The 15,687-nt window shown below is 44.7% G+C and overlaps 1 protein-coding gene across 10 annotated transcripts in view; it reads left to right on the forward strand.

Annotated features, from left to right (window-relative positions):
- slmapa (sarcolemma associated protein a) overlaps positions 1–5,294 on the forward strand; it is a 135,207-nt gene extending 129,913 nt beyond the window's left edge. For 7 of the 10 annotated variants that reach the window (XM_029692745.1, XM_029692746.1, XM_029692749.1 and 4 more), the window contains one exon: positions 3,297–5,294. In XM_029692745.1, the coding sequence (XP_029548605.1) occupies positions 3,297–3,392 (96 nt within the window). In that variant the 3' untranslated portion in view covers positions 3,393–5,294. Of the gene's footprint in view, positions 1–508; positions 597–2,620; positions 2,666–3,296 lie in introns of all 10 variants that reach the window. The other 3 variants (XM_029692747.1, XM_029692755.1, XM_029692748.1) reach the window with 2 other exon arrangements.
- The last annotated feature ends 10,393 nt before the right edge of the window (positions 5,295–15,687 follow it).

Consider the following 15,687-nt stretch of genomic DNA (forward strand, 5'->3'; position numbering starts at 1 on the left):
TATCCTCCCCTCCTCCTGCCCTATCCTCCTCCTGCCCTATCCTCCCCTCCTCCTGCCCTATCCTCCTCCTGCCCTATCCTCCTCCCCTCCTGCCCTATCCTCCTCCTGCCCTATCCTCCTCCTGCCCTATCCTCCTCCTGTCCTATCCTCCTCCTGCCCTATCCTCCCCTCCTCCTGCCCTATCCTCCTCCTGCCCTATCCTCCTCCTGCCCTATCCTCCTCCTGTCCTATCCTCCTCCTGCCCTATCCTTCCCTCCTTCTGCCCTATCCTCCTCCTGCCCTATCCTCCTCCTGCCCTATCCTCCTCCTGTCCTATCCCTCCTTCCCTCTCTGTCCTCCTCCTCTCCTGTTGATTTTAAAAGTGAATCCAACTGTCTCCTCCCTTCAGTTTTCTGTTTATTTATTCATTTAGATTATTTTCCCATTTATTGATTTAGTTTTGATGAGTTTATAACAATTTATTATTCTATTTGATTATTCTCTCTGATTGATCCCTCCCTCCTTTAGCCCATCCATATTGCAGCCTGTCCAAGCCATTTTCATCGGCCTTATCCTGGCCTTGCTGTATTGGTGCTTCAGCCAGTTGTGGTAGAAAGGTACACCCGACGTTCTGTTGAGTTGGTGTCGTCTCTCATCTGTCGTCTTCATCACCTTCTCTAACTCTACAGTGCATGGCTATCATTCATTGAACCACTCCTCTTGCAGCTGCACCAACACTGGGGAGAAATAACACTAAAACCTGGGGCTAGTCAATTCTGGTTCCGGAGGACCGAAATCCTGAAACACTTCTGGGTTTTGTTTCTACCTGGTAGTTTAATGTCCAACGCTCACCAGGTCTGCGTTTACACAGACATCAAAATAACTGATATTATTAGTCCAAAAGATCAGAATTGGGCTGCCTGTGTAAACGTAGCCCTATTGTCCCAGGTCTGAACCAGTCTGATGGAAGAAGATGATACAAATGAAAAGAGTTTGAGCACTCCAGGACCTGAGTTGGAACGGCCCTGCGCTAAACATACCTATCTAAATATTATTATCCGTATCGACCAGGGGGAAGACAACCCTGTTCCTGGACTGCTGCCAATACTGCAGGGTTTTGTTCCAACTAGGCACCACATCTGAGCTAACTGATCAGTTCAGCGATCGACTTAAATTTAAACAAACCTGGTCTTCCATGTTGGTTAAATCAAACCATGAAGTGGAGTACGGCACTCCAGGATCAGGATGACCTACCCTTGGTCTCTGTACAGTCAGTCTCCTACTGCAAGTGTTTCCCAGTACCCCCAACACTACACGTTCTCGTTGTGGCACCCGGACGAGCACACCTGATGTTGGGGAAACACTGTCTGACTAATACAGTCATTGAAGCCTTCCGTCTGTCTTGCTGGGATCACTGACTCACCAAGGCTTATTCTGGGGGATTGTTTCACTTTTTTACTTATTTTTTAACTATTTTGTCATTATTGTTTTATGACCATCATACTTTATGACCAGCATACTTAAATCAAATCAAATGTATTTATAAAAGCCCTTCTTACATCAGCTGATATCTCAAAGTGCTGTACAGAAACCCAGCCTAAAACCTCCAAACAGCAAGCAATGCAGGATGTAGAAGCACGGGGGTACTTTATGACCATCATACTTTATGACCCTCATACTTTATGACCCTCATACTTTATGACCATCATACTTTATGACCATCATACTGTATGACCATCATACTTAATGTATTTTATGACCATCATACTTTATGACCATCATACTTTATGACCATCATACTTAATGACCATCATACTTTATGACCATCATACTGTATGTACTTTATGACCATCATACTTTATGACCATCATACTGTATGTACTTTATGACCATCATACTTTGACCATCATATTTTATGACCATCATACTTTATGACCATCATACTTAATGTACTTTATGACCATCATACTTTGACTATCATACTTAATGTACTTTATGACCATCATACTTTATGACCAACATACTTTATGACCATCATACTTTGACCATCATACTTAAATGTACTTTATGACCATCATACTTAATGTACTTTATGACCATCATACTTTATGACCGTCATACTTTATGACCGTCGCGCTTTATGACCGTCATACTTTATGACCGTCGTGCTTTATGACCGTCGTGCTTTATGACCGTCGTGCTTTATGACCGTCGCGCTTTATGACCGTCGCGCTTTATGACCGTCGCACTTTATGACCGTCGTACTTTATGACCGTCGTACTTTATGACCGTCGTGCTTTATGACCGTCGTGCTTTATGACCGTCATACTTTATGACCGTCATGCTTTATGACCGTCGCGCTTTATGACCGTCGCGCTTTATGACCGTCGCGCTTTATGACCGTCGCGCTTTATGACCGTCGCGCTTTATGACCGTCGCGCTTTATGACCGTCGCGCTTTATGACCGTCGCGCTTTATGACCGTCGCGCTTTATGACCGTCGCGCTTTATGACCGTCGCGCTTTATGACCGTCGCGCTTTATGACCGTCGTGCTTTATGACCGTCGTGCTTTTGCAGCTTAAAATGTTTTCTTCTTCCTTTTTATGTTAATGAACATGTATTTTTGTCATTGTTTCCTCAGAACAGGAAGGTCCTGTTTGTTCTGCATTTTCCATATGTTTCTCCCGTGAGTTATCTCAACTGTTTCACTCCCAGGGAATCTTTCTCTTGCATGCTTCTCTCTATCTCTCACTTTCCTTCACCTGACCAGTGTAGGCTAGCTGATGGCCTGGACTTCAACTCTAACTCTGTCTCTCTCTGTGTCTCTCTCTCTCTCTGTGTCTCTCTGTGTCTCTCGCTCTCTGTCTCTCTCTCTGTCTCTCTCTCTGTCTCTCTCTCTGTCTCTGCCTCTGTCTGTCTCTGTCTCTGTCTCTGCCTCTGTCTCTCTCTCTCTCTGCCTCTGTCTCTCTCTCTCTGTCTCTCTCTGTGTCCTCTCTCTCTCTCTCTCTCTCTCTCTCTCTCTCTCTCTCTCTCTCTCTCTCTCTCTCTCTCTCTCTGTCTCTCTCTCTGCTCTCTCTCTCTGCCTCTGCTCTCTCTGCCTCTGTCTCTCTCTCTCTGCTCTGTCTCTCTCTGTCTCTCTCTCTGCTCTCTCTCTCTGTCTCTCTCTGTGTCTCTCTCTGTGTCTCTCTCTCTTGTCTCTCTCTCTGTCTCTCTCTCTCTCTCTCTCTCTGTCTCTCTCTCTCTCTCTGTCTCTCTCTCTGTCTCTGTGTCTCTCTCTCTATTTGTCTCTCTCTCTCTCTCTCTGTCTCTCCTTGCAGATTGGTTGGAGCCCCTGGATACCAGTGGTAGCAGTAGTGATGGTAGCTGTGACAGCAGTGGTACTTTACCACAACTCCAAGAGCACCTCGAACTGAGGGAGGCAGCGACCTTATATAACCACACCTCCTGTACCACCTCTACCTGTCTACCTGCCCTGGCCTCCACTCCTCCCACCTCTACCTGTCTACCTGCCCTGGCCTCCACCCCTCCCTCCTGTACCACCTCCTACCTGTCTACCTGCCCTGGCCTCCACCCCTCCCTCCTATATCACCCTCCTACCTGTCTACCTGCCCTGGCCTCCACCCCGCCCTCCTATATCACCTCTACCTGTCTACCTGCCCTGGCCTCCACTCCTCCCTCCTATATCACCTCTACCTGTCTACCTGCCCTGGCCTCCACTCCTCCCTCCTATATCACCTCTACCTGTCTACCTGCCCTGGCCTCCGCTCCTCCCCTCCACATCCCAACCTTCCTGCCCACCTTGCCCTCCCTCAACGCCCCCAAAATCTCGCCCTTATAACCTCCTGATCGATCCTCCAGGGCTGCTATCCTCCCTTTGTCTCCTTGATTGATAGATGTATTAATTCATTAATTGATTACCTCCCATCTGGTCTAGTAGTTTCCCCACATAAAGGCTCTACTTTAAACTGTACAAAGTCAAACTGGTATTATATATATATATATATACAGAGAGAGAGAGAGAGTGAGGATGAATACAATTAGTCATTTCTACCATAGATTACATATATATCAGCAGTTATTGTTTTCTGTTCTTAATCAGTTGGATGATGGGAATATTGGTCATTGTATTATTATTATTAAAGTGACCGAAGCTAGGCTTTGGTTTAGTTTCTCTGATGGGTACAAACCTGTCTTATGTTCTTTGGGTTTCCAGGTTGTTTTAGAGGAGTTTGACTTCCTGTGTGGTTGGTTTTTTTACCATGTTGAGTTGTTATTAATGTGCTATTACAAATATGGGGTTTTAATATTGAAGCCAAATCATCAATGTGATTTATTTTGTTAAGGTTACATCCCTAATGGTCGAACCCTATCCCTCTGTATGTTGCCCTGGGCAAAGGTACTGCACTATATAGGGAATTAGGGTGCTGTTTGGGAAGGTCCACCTTCATGAGGCAGAAGGGGGTTGTTAAAGTGCCTATTGAAACTTAACAGCGAAAGTCAGATTTAACTTTCTAGAAGCCATTTCTAAACAACTAAGTTATTAAAAACCCATCTGGTGTGTGTGTAGGTAACTGGGTTTATACCGACGTATCTCTGCTGATCTATTCCGGCTTGTTTTATCTATGTATTGTAAAAAAAACTATATATATATATATAATATAATAACTATGGACAAAATATTCATCATGTTTAAAACAACACTACAGAACATAGACTATCTGGATGTGATACTAGATGAGTTTTTTTCTTAAACTATGGAGATATGTTAACATTCTAACACAGTTTATTTGGTCTCTGGTTTTAGCCACAAGACATTATGGGCACAAAGCCAAATCCCTTTTTCATTGATCACGTGTTAAAGGCTGTAGTGGGACTGGACCAGTCTGTCTCTAACTTTTAGCCTGTTAACTATGGGTTCTTGGCCCTATGTGTAGATTGTAACCTACCCAGGGAAAACTCTGGGTTCTTGGCCCATGTGTAGATTGTAACCTACCCCAGGGAAAACTCCCGAACCTTATACGACATGACGTGATTAATTGTTGTAAAAAAAAAAAATATATACAAATAAAAAAGTTTTAATATAGGCCAGATGATGGGACCAGAGTTTTTACATCAGGTCAAATGGGTTAAAAAAGAAACAAAAAAACTCCTGGCCTTGGGAGTATAAAATCTGTTAATTGTAGCAACCTGGTAATTGTTTGTATGAATTATATTTTAAAGAAGTGTGTGTGGGGGGGGGGGGGGTCCTACTGTATACACAGAGAAGGAAACATGATTGGACAATAAAACTGATAGGGCTGAGCTCGCTGTATGCAGGTTTTGCATCGTTTGTGATCTTTCCCTATGCAACTGTAGGCCTAATGAGAAAATAATGTACCTCAGTCTTGTCAGCTATTGTAGTTATTGATTCATTCAGTCTAGCTAGGAAGCCTCGTCAGCCCAAGTTTGAATGTAAACCGAATTTGATCCCATTTCACATTTTCTCACAAAGAAAATGAGCTATAAATAACAGGACTTTACTCTGCTTCATTTACCCGTGACCAGAGGGACGGTAGGTTCGACTGCAGCTGTCGGGAAACAACAGTTGATCGGACTGAGAGAGGTAATGTCAGATTGCGGATGTTTAGGTGTATTAGGCTGCTACATTTATGGAAGAGTTTTTTTTTTTTTAATGTTTTTTTTTTTGCTGTGTCTGTCGAGAGTGATTGTGTGTTGTATCATGCTTGCTAAATAAATACTGGAGGAAAGTGGAAAGCATACATTGAGCTTTGTGCCTGGCCTGCACTTTCTGTGATTTCCGTGATATCCGATTGGTCAAGACACGCAAAAAGAGCCTGCAGCAGCACTCTGATGTGAAGGACAGACTTTTTTTTTTGTGCAAGTTGACAAATCGTGAGGCAAATCGGACCTAAAAAACAGCACTTTTGTGTATTTTATTCAAATAAATCCAAAGTGGTGTGAGAGTAAATGTTAGTGCCTCACCTGATTTTTTGAAAAGGGATGTGCCCTCATGTTTACCCATGTCTGGTTCTAGTCCCAGACCCTGCCCATGTCTGGTAGTCCATGTCTGGTTCTAGTCCAGACCCTGCCCATGTTGGTTCTAGTCCCAGACCCCTGCCCATGTCTGGTTCTAGTCCCAGACCTGCCCATGTCTGGTTCTAGTCCCAGACCCTGCCCATGTTCTGGTTCTAGTCCCAGACCCTGCCCATGTCTGGTTCTAGTCCCAGACCCTGCCCATGCTCTGGTTCTAGTCCCAGACCCTGCCCATGTCTGGTTCTAGTCCCAGACCCTGCCCATGTCTATGGTTCTAGTCCCAGACCCTGCCCATGTCTATGGTTCTAGTCCCAGACCCAGCCCATGCTATGGTTCTAGTCCCAGACCCTGCCATATGTCTGGTTTCTAGTCCCAGACCCCTGCCCATGTCTGGTTCTAGTCCAGACCCTGCATGTCTGGTTCTAGTCCCAGACCCTGCCCATGTCTGGTTCTAGTCCCTGCCCATGTCTGGTTCTAGTCCCTGCCCATGTCTGGTTCTAGTCCCTGCCCATGTCTGGTTCTAGTCCCAGACCCTGCCCATGTCTGGTTCTAGTCCCAGACCCTGCCCATGTCTGGTTCTAGTCCCAGACCCTGCACATGTGTCTGGTTCTAGTCCCAGACCCTGCACATGTGTCTGGTTCTAGTCCCAGACCCTGCCCATGTCTATGGTTCTAGTCCCAGACCCTGCCCATGTCTGGTTTCTAGTCCCAGACCCTGCCCATGTCTATGGTTCTAGTCCCAGACCCTGCCCATGTCTATGGTTCTAGTCCCAGACCTGCCCATGTCTGGTTCTAGTCCCAGACCCTGCCCATGTCTGGTTCTAGTCCCAGACCCTGCCATGTCTATGGTTCTAGTCCCAGACCCTGCCCATGTGTCTATGGTTCTAGTCCCAGACCCTGCCCATGTGTCTATGGTTCTAGTCCCAGACCCTGCCCATGTCTTTGGTTCTAGTCCCAGACTTGCCATGTCTGTTTCTAGTCCCAGACCCTGCCCATGTCTATGGTTCTAGTCCCAGACCCTGCCCATGTGTCTTCTGGTTCTAGTCCCAGACCATGCCCATGTCTGGTTCTAGTCCCAGACCCTGCCCATGTCTTTGGTTCTAGTCCCTCTGTACTTTATGGGTTCTAGTCCCCAGGCCCCAAGCGCACAGTATGTTTTGGGTTATAGTCCCCAGACTGTTTCTCTGTACTTTAAGGGTTCTAGTCCCATACCAGTATGTTAATGGTTATATCCCCAGCCAGCCAGAAAGAAGACCTCTGTACTACCGATCACTACTCCAAACTCACCTGAGGATAAATCTGCTGCCTTAGCTGTCTGTGACACGGAGTTCCCGTCTCTCACCTCCAGACTGAATCTGGAGCAGAAAGCTATGAACATGTCAGACTGGTTTGCTTTGGCTACCACTAAGCACAGGAGATGTTCACTACCAGTCCAGTGTGGTTTATAAATAGGTTGAAAAGGTCAGAGGTAACCTGGCCCGTTGATCCAGTCTCAAAACACAATGTGAATTCAGGGAGGACAATCAACATGACAAAAGAAAGGAAAGTTTAAGGTTTACCTGTGTGTGTGTGTGTGTGTGTGTGTGTGTGTGTGTGTGTGTGTGTGTGTGTGTGTGTGTGTGATGCCTAGTCTGGTTTAAAACAGACAGACTGCTGGCTAGGTCACCATTAAACTCTCTGATTCAGTGTGGTTATACCACGAGTTACGGCTTTGCAAAGCAGCTATTCATCCTATTTCACCAGGTCGATACTGTCAACGCCCCTGATCTAAACCCTCTCCTGTTGACAACACCACCTAAGCACAGGACTGGAACTATACAAGAGACACCAAGGAAGGTGGAGGTGGGAGGAGGAATGTGATCAGGTTGAAATCAGTCCAGCCAGCCAACGGGACACCTTGAACTCGTCACACAGTGACATCACTCCGTAACTCTGTGTTTTACTATCACCAGGTCTAGCATTAGATCATCATATCTGAAGGACACAATAACAAATGTGATTGTTGTTGATCGCTAGAATGTGTAAAATAAGAATGCAGTTGTTGTCAAGTCTCCACCAGTGTGTGTTTTGGATATACAGTGAGTTCTAAAAGTACTGGACACATTCTGTTGTTTTGGTTCTGTATTCCAGCACTGATACAATAACTAGGACGGTTTTAGTTCAGACTGTCAGCTTTAATTTGATGCTATTTTCATTCACTATCGGCATAAACCGTTTTAGAAATTAGCCACTTTTTGTACATAAGACCCCCCCCATTTTAGGGGACCAAAGTATTTGGAAAATTTCACTGTTTATTAAAGTAGTCAACTTTTAGTATTTGGTCCCATATTCATAGCAGATACTGACTACATGGAGCTTGTGACTCTACACACTCGTTGGATGCATTTGCTGTTTGTTTTGGGGTTGTTTTTCAGATTATATTGTGTCCAATAGAATGAATGGTAAATAATGTATTGTGTCATTTTGGAAATCACTTTTATTGTAAATAAGAATAGAATTTTCTACCTAAATACTAATACATTAATGTGGATGCTACCATGATTTTTCTCCTGAATGAGAAAAAGTAGACGCCACAAATACAACCCCAAGGCCATGCTAACCTCTCAACAAACACAAATTCATCCATCAAGTTTTGTAGCTTCACAAGCTTGATGTAATCGTTGCCTGCTATGAATATGGCACCAATACTCACTTTTGACTACTTTAATACAAATATAAGAGATATCTGTCCCAATAACTTTTAGTCCCCCTATTTTTAAGGGACCATGTCCAAAATTGCTGTAATTTCTGTCACCCTGAATTAAATGAAAATCCCCACAAGTATAAAGCTGACAGTCTGCTGCACTTGACCTCAGTCATTGTTTACTTTTTCAAGTCCAGAGTGCTGGAGTTCAGAGCCAAAACAACTGTGTCACTGTCCAATGCTCTTTTTTTGTTTGTTCACTGTGTGTGTGGTTGTGTAAATATACATTCTCAGCACAAAATAAAGTTGCTACAAAGTGATATTGGTCACATCATCCAACCTGTCACTGGTATTCAATAGAATGGTTTGGTGAGTGTGTGGGCCTATCAATAATACACTAACCTCAGCCCTTCCCAAATGGCACCCTAGTCCCTTTCTAGTGTACTACTGTTAATTGCACTATATAGGGATGTGGGTGCCTTTTGGGCTGCACACCCCCTCCCCAAAAAAGCAAGTCTTCATGTTTCAGTTCAACATGGCCACCTTTCATTATTTATATGAGGGTTTCAATCACTTTCAGTTTAATCAGTCATTGTTGGGTTTTATTTCAGTTGTAACTTTGGCTAAAATCAATTGGTACATAAAAACAAATGTACCCCCACACACACACCACACATTTACGGTATTTTTCTAACGTAATAAAAACATATTTTTTTCTGTCACATTTAACATTAGTTTTCATTTATTTTAGATGTTTCATGATCAAACTGATTAAAGTCTCAGAATGCATGTGTTTTTATTCAGCCTAATTCTCGTACTTCCTGACCAACTACAGGATCCAGTGATTTTTGGTAATCTGAAAATAATTCGCATCACCAGTTTTATTAGACTACTTAAAGAGTTACTGAAGAGAACAGACTGAGTATAGTTTGGTAAAGTACTGTAGTTTATACAACCAACACAGGGAAGGTCAGAATATCTATACAATTGTTCGGTGTTTCTTACTGAATCATATCATACTGAATTATTTGTATAATTTATTCAAACATTTTGTTAAAAAGAAAATCGTTTGTCATATTTAATATTCCAACGGTTTTGATTTCCTCCTGAAAAATAATCATTAAAGAATCATTCATTCGGTCTCGTGATACATTTACGTTTTTTTTACATTTTAGTCATTTAGCAGATGCTCTTATCCAGAGCAACTTACAGTAGTGAATGCATACATTACATACATTTTTTTTCCGTACTGGTCCCCCGTGGGAATCGAACCCACAACTCTGGCGTTGCAAACACTATGCTCTACCAACTGAGCCACACGGGACCAAGCCAGTGGCACACACCGTGTTCTCAATATAGTTCTATTTGAATATATATATTTTTTTTGCCCCCCCCCCCCCCCCCCCCGGGACGGTTGAGCTAACGTAGGCTAATGCGATTAGCATGAGGTTGTAAGTAACAAGAACCTTTCCCAGGACATAGACATGTCTTATATGGGCAGAAAGCTTAAATTCTTGTTAATCTAACTGCACTGTCCAATTTACAGCAGCTATTACAGTGAAATAATACCATGCTATGTTTGAGGAGAGTGCAGAACAACACATTTATCACAGCAACTGGTTTGATACATGACCTCCTGAATGTAAATAATGTACTTACATTCAGTCATCTGCCTCTGATTTGTCATCCTGAGAGTCCCAGAGATTCAAACGTAGTATTTTGTTTGATAAAAATCAATTTTATATTAAAATGTAGGAGCTGGGTTCTACAGTTTGAACCCTTGCTTTCTGGCTCCACACCCACCCCACCCGGCTATCTAGATGAGTGAAGGTTTGTGTATTTTCTGTAGGGAAGCTAATGATCCATCATGTATGACATTCAGATGATGAAGAGAAAAAAACACTTGTTTTTTTGTTGTTGTTTGTATTATCTTTACCAGATCTATTGTGTTATATTCTACTACATTCCTTTTACATTTCCATAAACTTCAAAGTGTTTCCTTTCAAATGGTACCAAGAATCAGCATATCCTCGCTTCAGGTCCTGAGCTATAGACAGTTAGATTAGGGTCTGTCATTTTAGGAGGACATTTCTTTTTTTAAAAGCGTTCGATCCTTAAGATGTTCAAATTCTATTTTGTAAAGAAATTGAAAGTTATACCTGAGTTTACAGAGTACATTATTTGCAATAGCGTGATGTGCATGAGTTTAATAAAAAAAATGTTTACTTTACTGCATGTCTGTCATTGTGACTCTGTAGTCATATGTTATTGTCTTAGGTTAGGCTTTATTTTAACGTTGTTATTTTAATGCACACCATTTTAGGGTCAGTTAGGTCAGCGTTAAATAGTGCTCACTTTAGATTAGGAACTGCAAAAATACTTTTAATGACGAGTAAATGGTTTATAAATGTGGGAGTTATGATTAATAAATGGTTTATTACCGACCGTTAAAATAAAGTGTTAACTAATCTGTCATTTTTACAGCATGAATCCAGCTCGTTGCTGACTAGTGATCCATCCAGCTTTATAACGTGGCCGGTTGCTGCCTCGTGATCCATCCAGCTTTATAACGTGGCTCGTTGCTGCCTCGTGATCCATCCAGCTTTATAACGTGACTCGTTGCTGCCTCGTGAATAATCCAGCTTTATAACGTGGCTCGTTGCTGCCTCGTGATCCATCCGGCTTCATAACTGCCCTCTGACTACAGGTAAGTGTGAGTAACAACGAATAGACATGAAAGATAAACACACAATAGCAGCCTTCTGTGGGTTATTTTTTTGGCTATGAACCCAAGATGACCCCTGACCCTAAATCCAGCACTCAAAATACCAATATTGTTCTGGATGAAGGCTATTCTTAGACAGTAGGCTACAGTTAGAATCATTACCTGTAATCTCTATAGAACCAAAGGGGGTCTGTCTGTAGTGTTGTCTAGGGGGGTCTGTAGTGTTGTCTAGGGGGGTCTGTAGTGTTGTCTAGGGGGGTCTGTAGTGTTGTCTAGGGGGGGTCTGTAGTGTTGTCTAAGGGGGTCTGTAGTGTTGTCTAGGGGGGTCTGGTGTGTCTAGGGGGGGTCTGTAGTGTTGTCTAGGGGGGGTCTGTAGTGTTGTTCTAGGGGGGTCTGTAGTGTTGTCTAGGGGGGGTCTGTAGTGTTGTCTAGGGGGGTCTAGTGTTGTCTAGGGGGTCTGGTGTGTTGTCTAGGGGGATCTGTCTGGTGTTGTCTAGGGGGGGTCTGTCTGTAGTGTTGTCTAGGGGGGTCTGTAGTGTTGTCTAGGGGGGTCTGTAGTGTTGTCTAGAGGGTGTCTGTAGTGTTGTCTAGAGGGTGTCTGTAGTGTTGTCTAGGGGGGTCTGTAGTGTTGTCTAGAGGGGGTCTGTAGTGTTGTCTAGGGGGGTCTGTAGTGTTGTCTAGGGGGGGTCTGTAGTGTTGTCTAGAGGGTGTCTGTAGTGTTTGTCTAGGGGGGTCTGTAGTGTTGTCTAGGGGGGTCTGTAGTGTTGTCTAGGGGGGGTCTGTAGTGTTGTCTAGGGGGGGTCTGTAGTGTTGTCTAGGGGGGGTCTGTAGTGTTGTCTAGGGGGGTCTGTAGTGTTGTCTAGGGGGGGTCTGTAGTGTTGTCTAGGGGGGGTCTGTAGTGTTGTCTAGGGGGGTCTGTAGTGTTGTCTAGGGGGGGTCTGTAGTGTTGTCGGGGGGGGTCTGTAGTGTTGTCTAGGGGGGTCTGTAGTGTTGTCTAGGGGGGGTCTGTAGTGTTGTCTAGGGGGGGTCTGTCTGTAGTGTTGTCTAGGGGGGGTCTGTAGTGTCTAGGGGGATCTGTAGTGTTGTCTGGGGGGGTCTGTAGTGTCTAGGGGGGTCTGTCTGGTGTTGTCTAGGGGGGGTCTGTCTGTAGTGTTGTCTAGGGGGGTGTAGTGTTGTCTAGGGGGGTCTGTAGTGTTGTCTAGGGGGGTCTGTAGTGTGTCTAGGGGGGTCTGTAGTGTTGTCTGGGGGGGGGTCTGTAGTGTTGTCTAGGGGGGGGTCTGTAGTGTTGTCTAGGGGGGTCTGTCTGGTGTTGTCTAGGGGGGTCTGTCGGGTTGTCTAGGGGGGTCTGTCTGTAGTGTTGTCTAGGGGGGTCTGTCTGTAGTGTTGTCTAGGGGGGTCTGTCTGTAGTGTTGTCTAGGGGGGTCTGTAGTGTTGTCTAGGGGAGTCTGTAGTGTTGTCTAGGGGGGTCTGTAGTGTTGTCTAGGGGAGGTCTGTAGTGTTGTCTAGGGGGGGTCTGTAGTGTTGTCTAGGGGGGTCTGTAGTTGTCTAGGGGGGTCTGTAGTGTTGTCTAGGGGGGTCTGTAGTGTTGTCTAGGAGGGGTCTGTAGTGTTGTCTAGGGGGGGTCTGTAGTGTTGTCTAGGGGGGTCTGTAGTGTTGTCTAGGGGGATCTGTAGTGTTGTCTAGGGGGGTCTGTAGTGTTGTCTAGGGGGGTCTGTAGTGTTGTCTAGGGGGGTCTGTAGTGTTGTCTAGGGGGGTCTGTAGTGTTGTCTAGGGGGTCTGTAGTGTTGTCTAGGGGGGGTCTGTAGTGTTGTCTAGGGGGGTCTGTAGTGTTGTCTAGGGGGGTCTGTAATGTTGTCTAGGGGGGTCTGTAGTGTTGTCTAGGGGGGGGTCTGTAGTGTTGTCTGCCCCGGACCGTGATCCCAGGCTTGTCCGGCTTCCCTCTGAGGAAACACTGCTGCTGGTTGATAGTGTGACTCGTTACAGAAGTAGTCTTTGAGGACAGTCATGTCTTGGATTCAAAATGAGGATCACAAAAAGCAGGAACAAAGCGGTTTCCCACAAACATGTTGGAATTCAACTGATGTGACACACACACAGAGCCATGTAAGAATCAATGTGGCTCCCTTTTAATGAACAACATGAGAGAGGCTGATTTGCTTATTGGTTTAGTAACGAGAGGTGTGGTGATGATAAGATGAGCTGTCTGTCTGAGCTGACCACTCTAGACCCACTGGATCCTGGCCAGCAAGGGAGAAGACAGGAAGTACACCATCACCGCCCTCCAAGTCCGCCCTGTAGCGAAATCAACGCCCTTAGCCATACAGACACACATTTAAAATTCTGCTATGGCTAAAATCTCCATGAGCTCAATCACCCTCGTTCCCATTCAGACAGACCTCGGAGCCTAATCACCCTCGTTCCCATTCAGACAGACCTCGGAGCGCAATCACCCTCGTTCCCATTGAGACAGACCCCGGAGCTCAATCACCCTCGTTCCCATTCAGACCAGAACCTCGGAGCTCAATCACCCTCGTTCCCATTCAGACAGACCTCGGAGTGCAAATCACCCTCGTTCCCATTGAGACAGACCCTCGGAGCCATCAACCACGTTCCCATTCAAACAGGCCTCGGAGCTCAATCAGCCTCGTTCCCATTCAGACAGGACCTCGGAGCTCAATCACCCTCGTTCCCATTCAGACAGGACCTCGGAGCTCAATCACCCTCGTTCCCATTCAGACAGGACCTCGGTTCAAATAGTATCTGAAATAATTGTTGATTGAGCTTGCCCTGGCCAATAGAATCAATAGAAGGGAAAACAAAACAAAGTGCAAACCCTGCTCACTGTCACTTTACTGATGAGCTGTCTGTTCCTGGCCACAGAGTGGATCCAACAGGAAGTTCACCGCCCTCAGAGTCTGCCCTGTGGCGATATCAACGCCCTGCGGCCTCCCAGAATTCCAGGACACGCCTCCCTTAAGCTACAGTCCGGGGTTCGAAAAAACAACAACGCGAACTCCCCCCGCCTCTATTTTGGTGGTTGTCAGTCTGAGAAATGATAATCCATTTAATGTAGCCCCTCCGATATTCACAGAGGCAATTAGAAACTCTATTAGCTCACCCACCTATGGCTCTTTGCTACTCAATGTTACTCTACCTCTTAAAATAACCGGTCTCAGTCCTCTTTTAAAAGAACCGGTCTCAGTCCTCTTTTAAAAGAACCGATCTCAGTCCTCTTTTAAAAGAACCGATCTCAGTCCTCTTTTAAAAGAACCGGTCTCAGTCCTCTTTAAAAGAACCGGTCTCAGTCCTCTTTTAAAAGAACCGATCTCAGTCCTCTTTTAAAAGAACCGATCTCAGTCCTCTTTTAAAAGAACCGGTCTCAGTCCTCTTTTAAAAGAACCGGTCTCAGTCCTCTTTTAAAAGAACCGATCTCAGTCCTCTTTTAAAAGAACCGGTCTCAGTCCTCTTTTAAAAGAACCGGTCTCAGTCCTCTTTTAAAAGAACCGGTCTCAGTCCTCTTTTAAAAGAACCGGTCTCAGTCCTCTTTTAAAAGAACCGGTCTCAGTCCTCTTTTAAAATAACCGGTCTCAGTCCTCTTTTAAAAAACCGGTCTCAGTCTTCTTTTAAAAGAACCGATCTCAGTCCTCTTTTAAAGAACCGATCTCAGTCCTCTTTTAAAAGAACCGGTCTCAGTCCTCTTTTAAAAGAACCGATCTCAGTCCTCTTTTAAAAGAACCGATCTCAGTCTTTTAAAAGAACCGGTCTCAGTCCTCTTTTAAAAGAACCGGTCTCAGTCCTCTTTTAAAAGAACCGGTCTCAGTCCTCTTTTAAAAGAACCGGTCTCAGTCCTCTTTTAAAAGAACCGGTCTCAGTCCTCTTTTAAAAGAACCGGTCTCAGTCCTCTTTTAAAAGAACCGGTCTCAGTCCTCTTTTAAAAGAACCGGTCTCAGTCCTCTTTTAAAAGAACCGATCTCAGTCCTCTTTAAAGTCTGGTTGAAAAGAAATAACCAAAATAACTATTTTTGTATTCCCACTGCCCCCGACTTTGAATGAGGAACTCATCTCTTTTGACGGTTCACTTCACCTATTTTGTGGTCAGAAAGGAAACAAGACCTTTTTCCCAACATTCACTCAATGCACTCTGGGTTTTTTCCAAAGTGCAAGACAAGCCTTTCCATCAGCACGTGTTATCAGACAGCTACATATTCCTACTTACGTTTTTGGCAGACCACAATAATTGTAATCAGAAGATACTATTAACATGTAAA

This window comes from Salmo trutta, chromosome 16, assembly GCF_901001165.1.
Source record: "Salmo trutta chromosome 16, fSalTru1.1, whole genome shotgun sequence".
Classification (NCBI taxonomy): Eukaryota; Metazoa; Chordata; class Actinopteri; order Salmoniformes; family Salmonidae; genus Salmo; species Salmo trutta.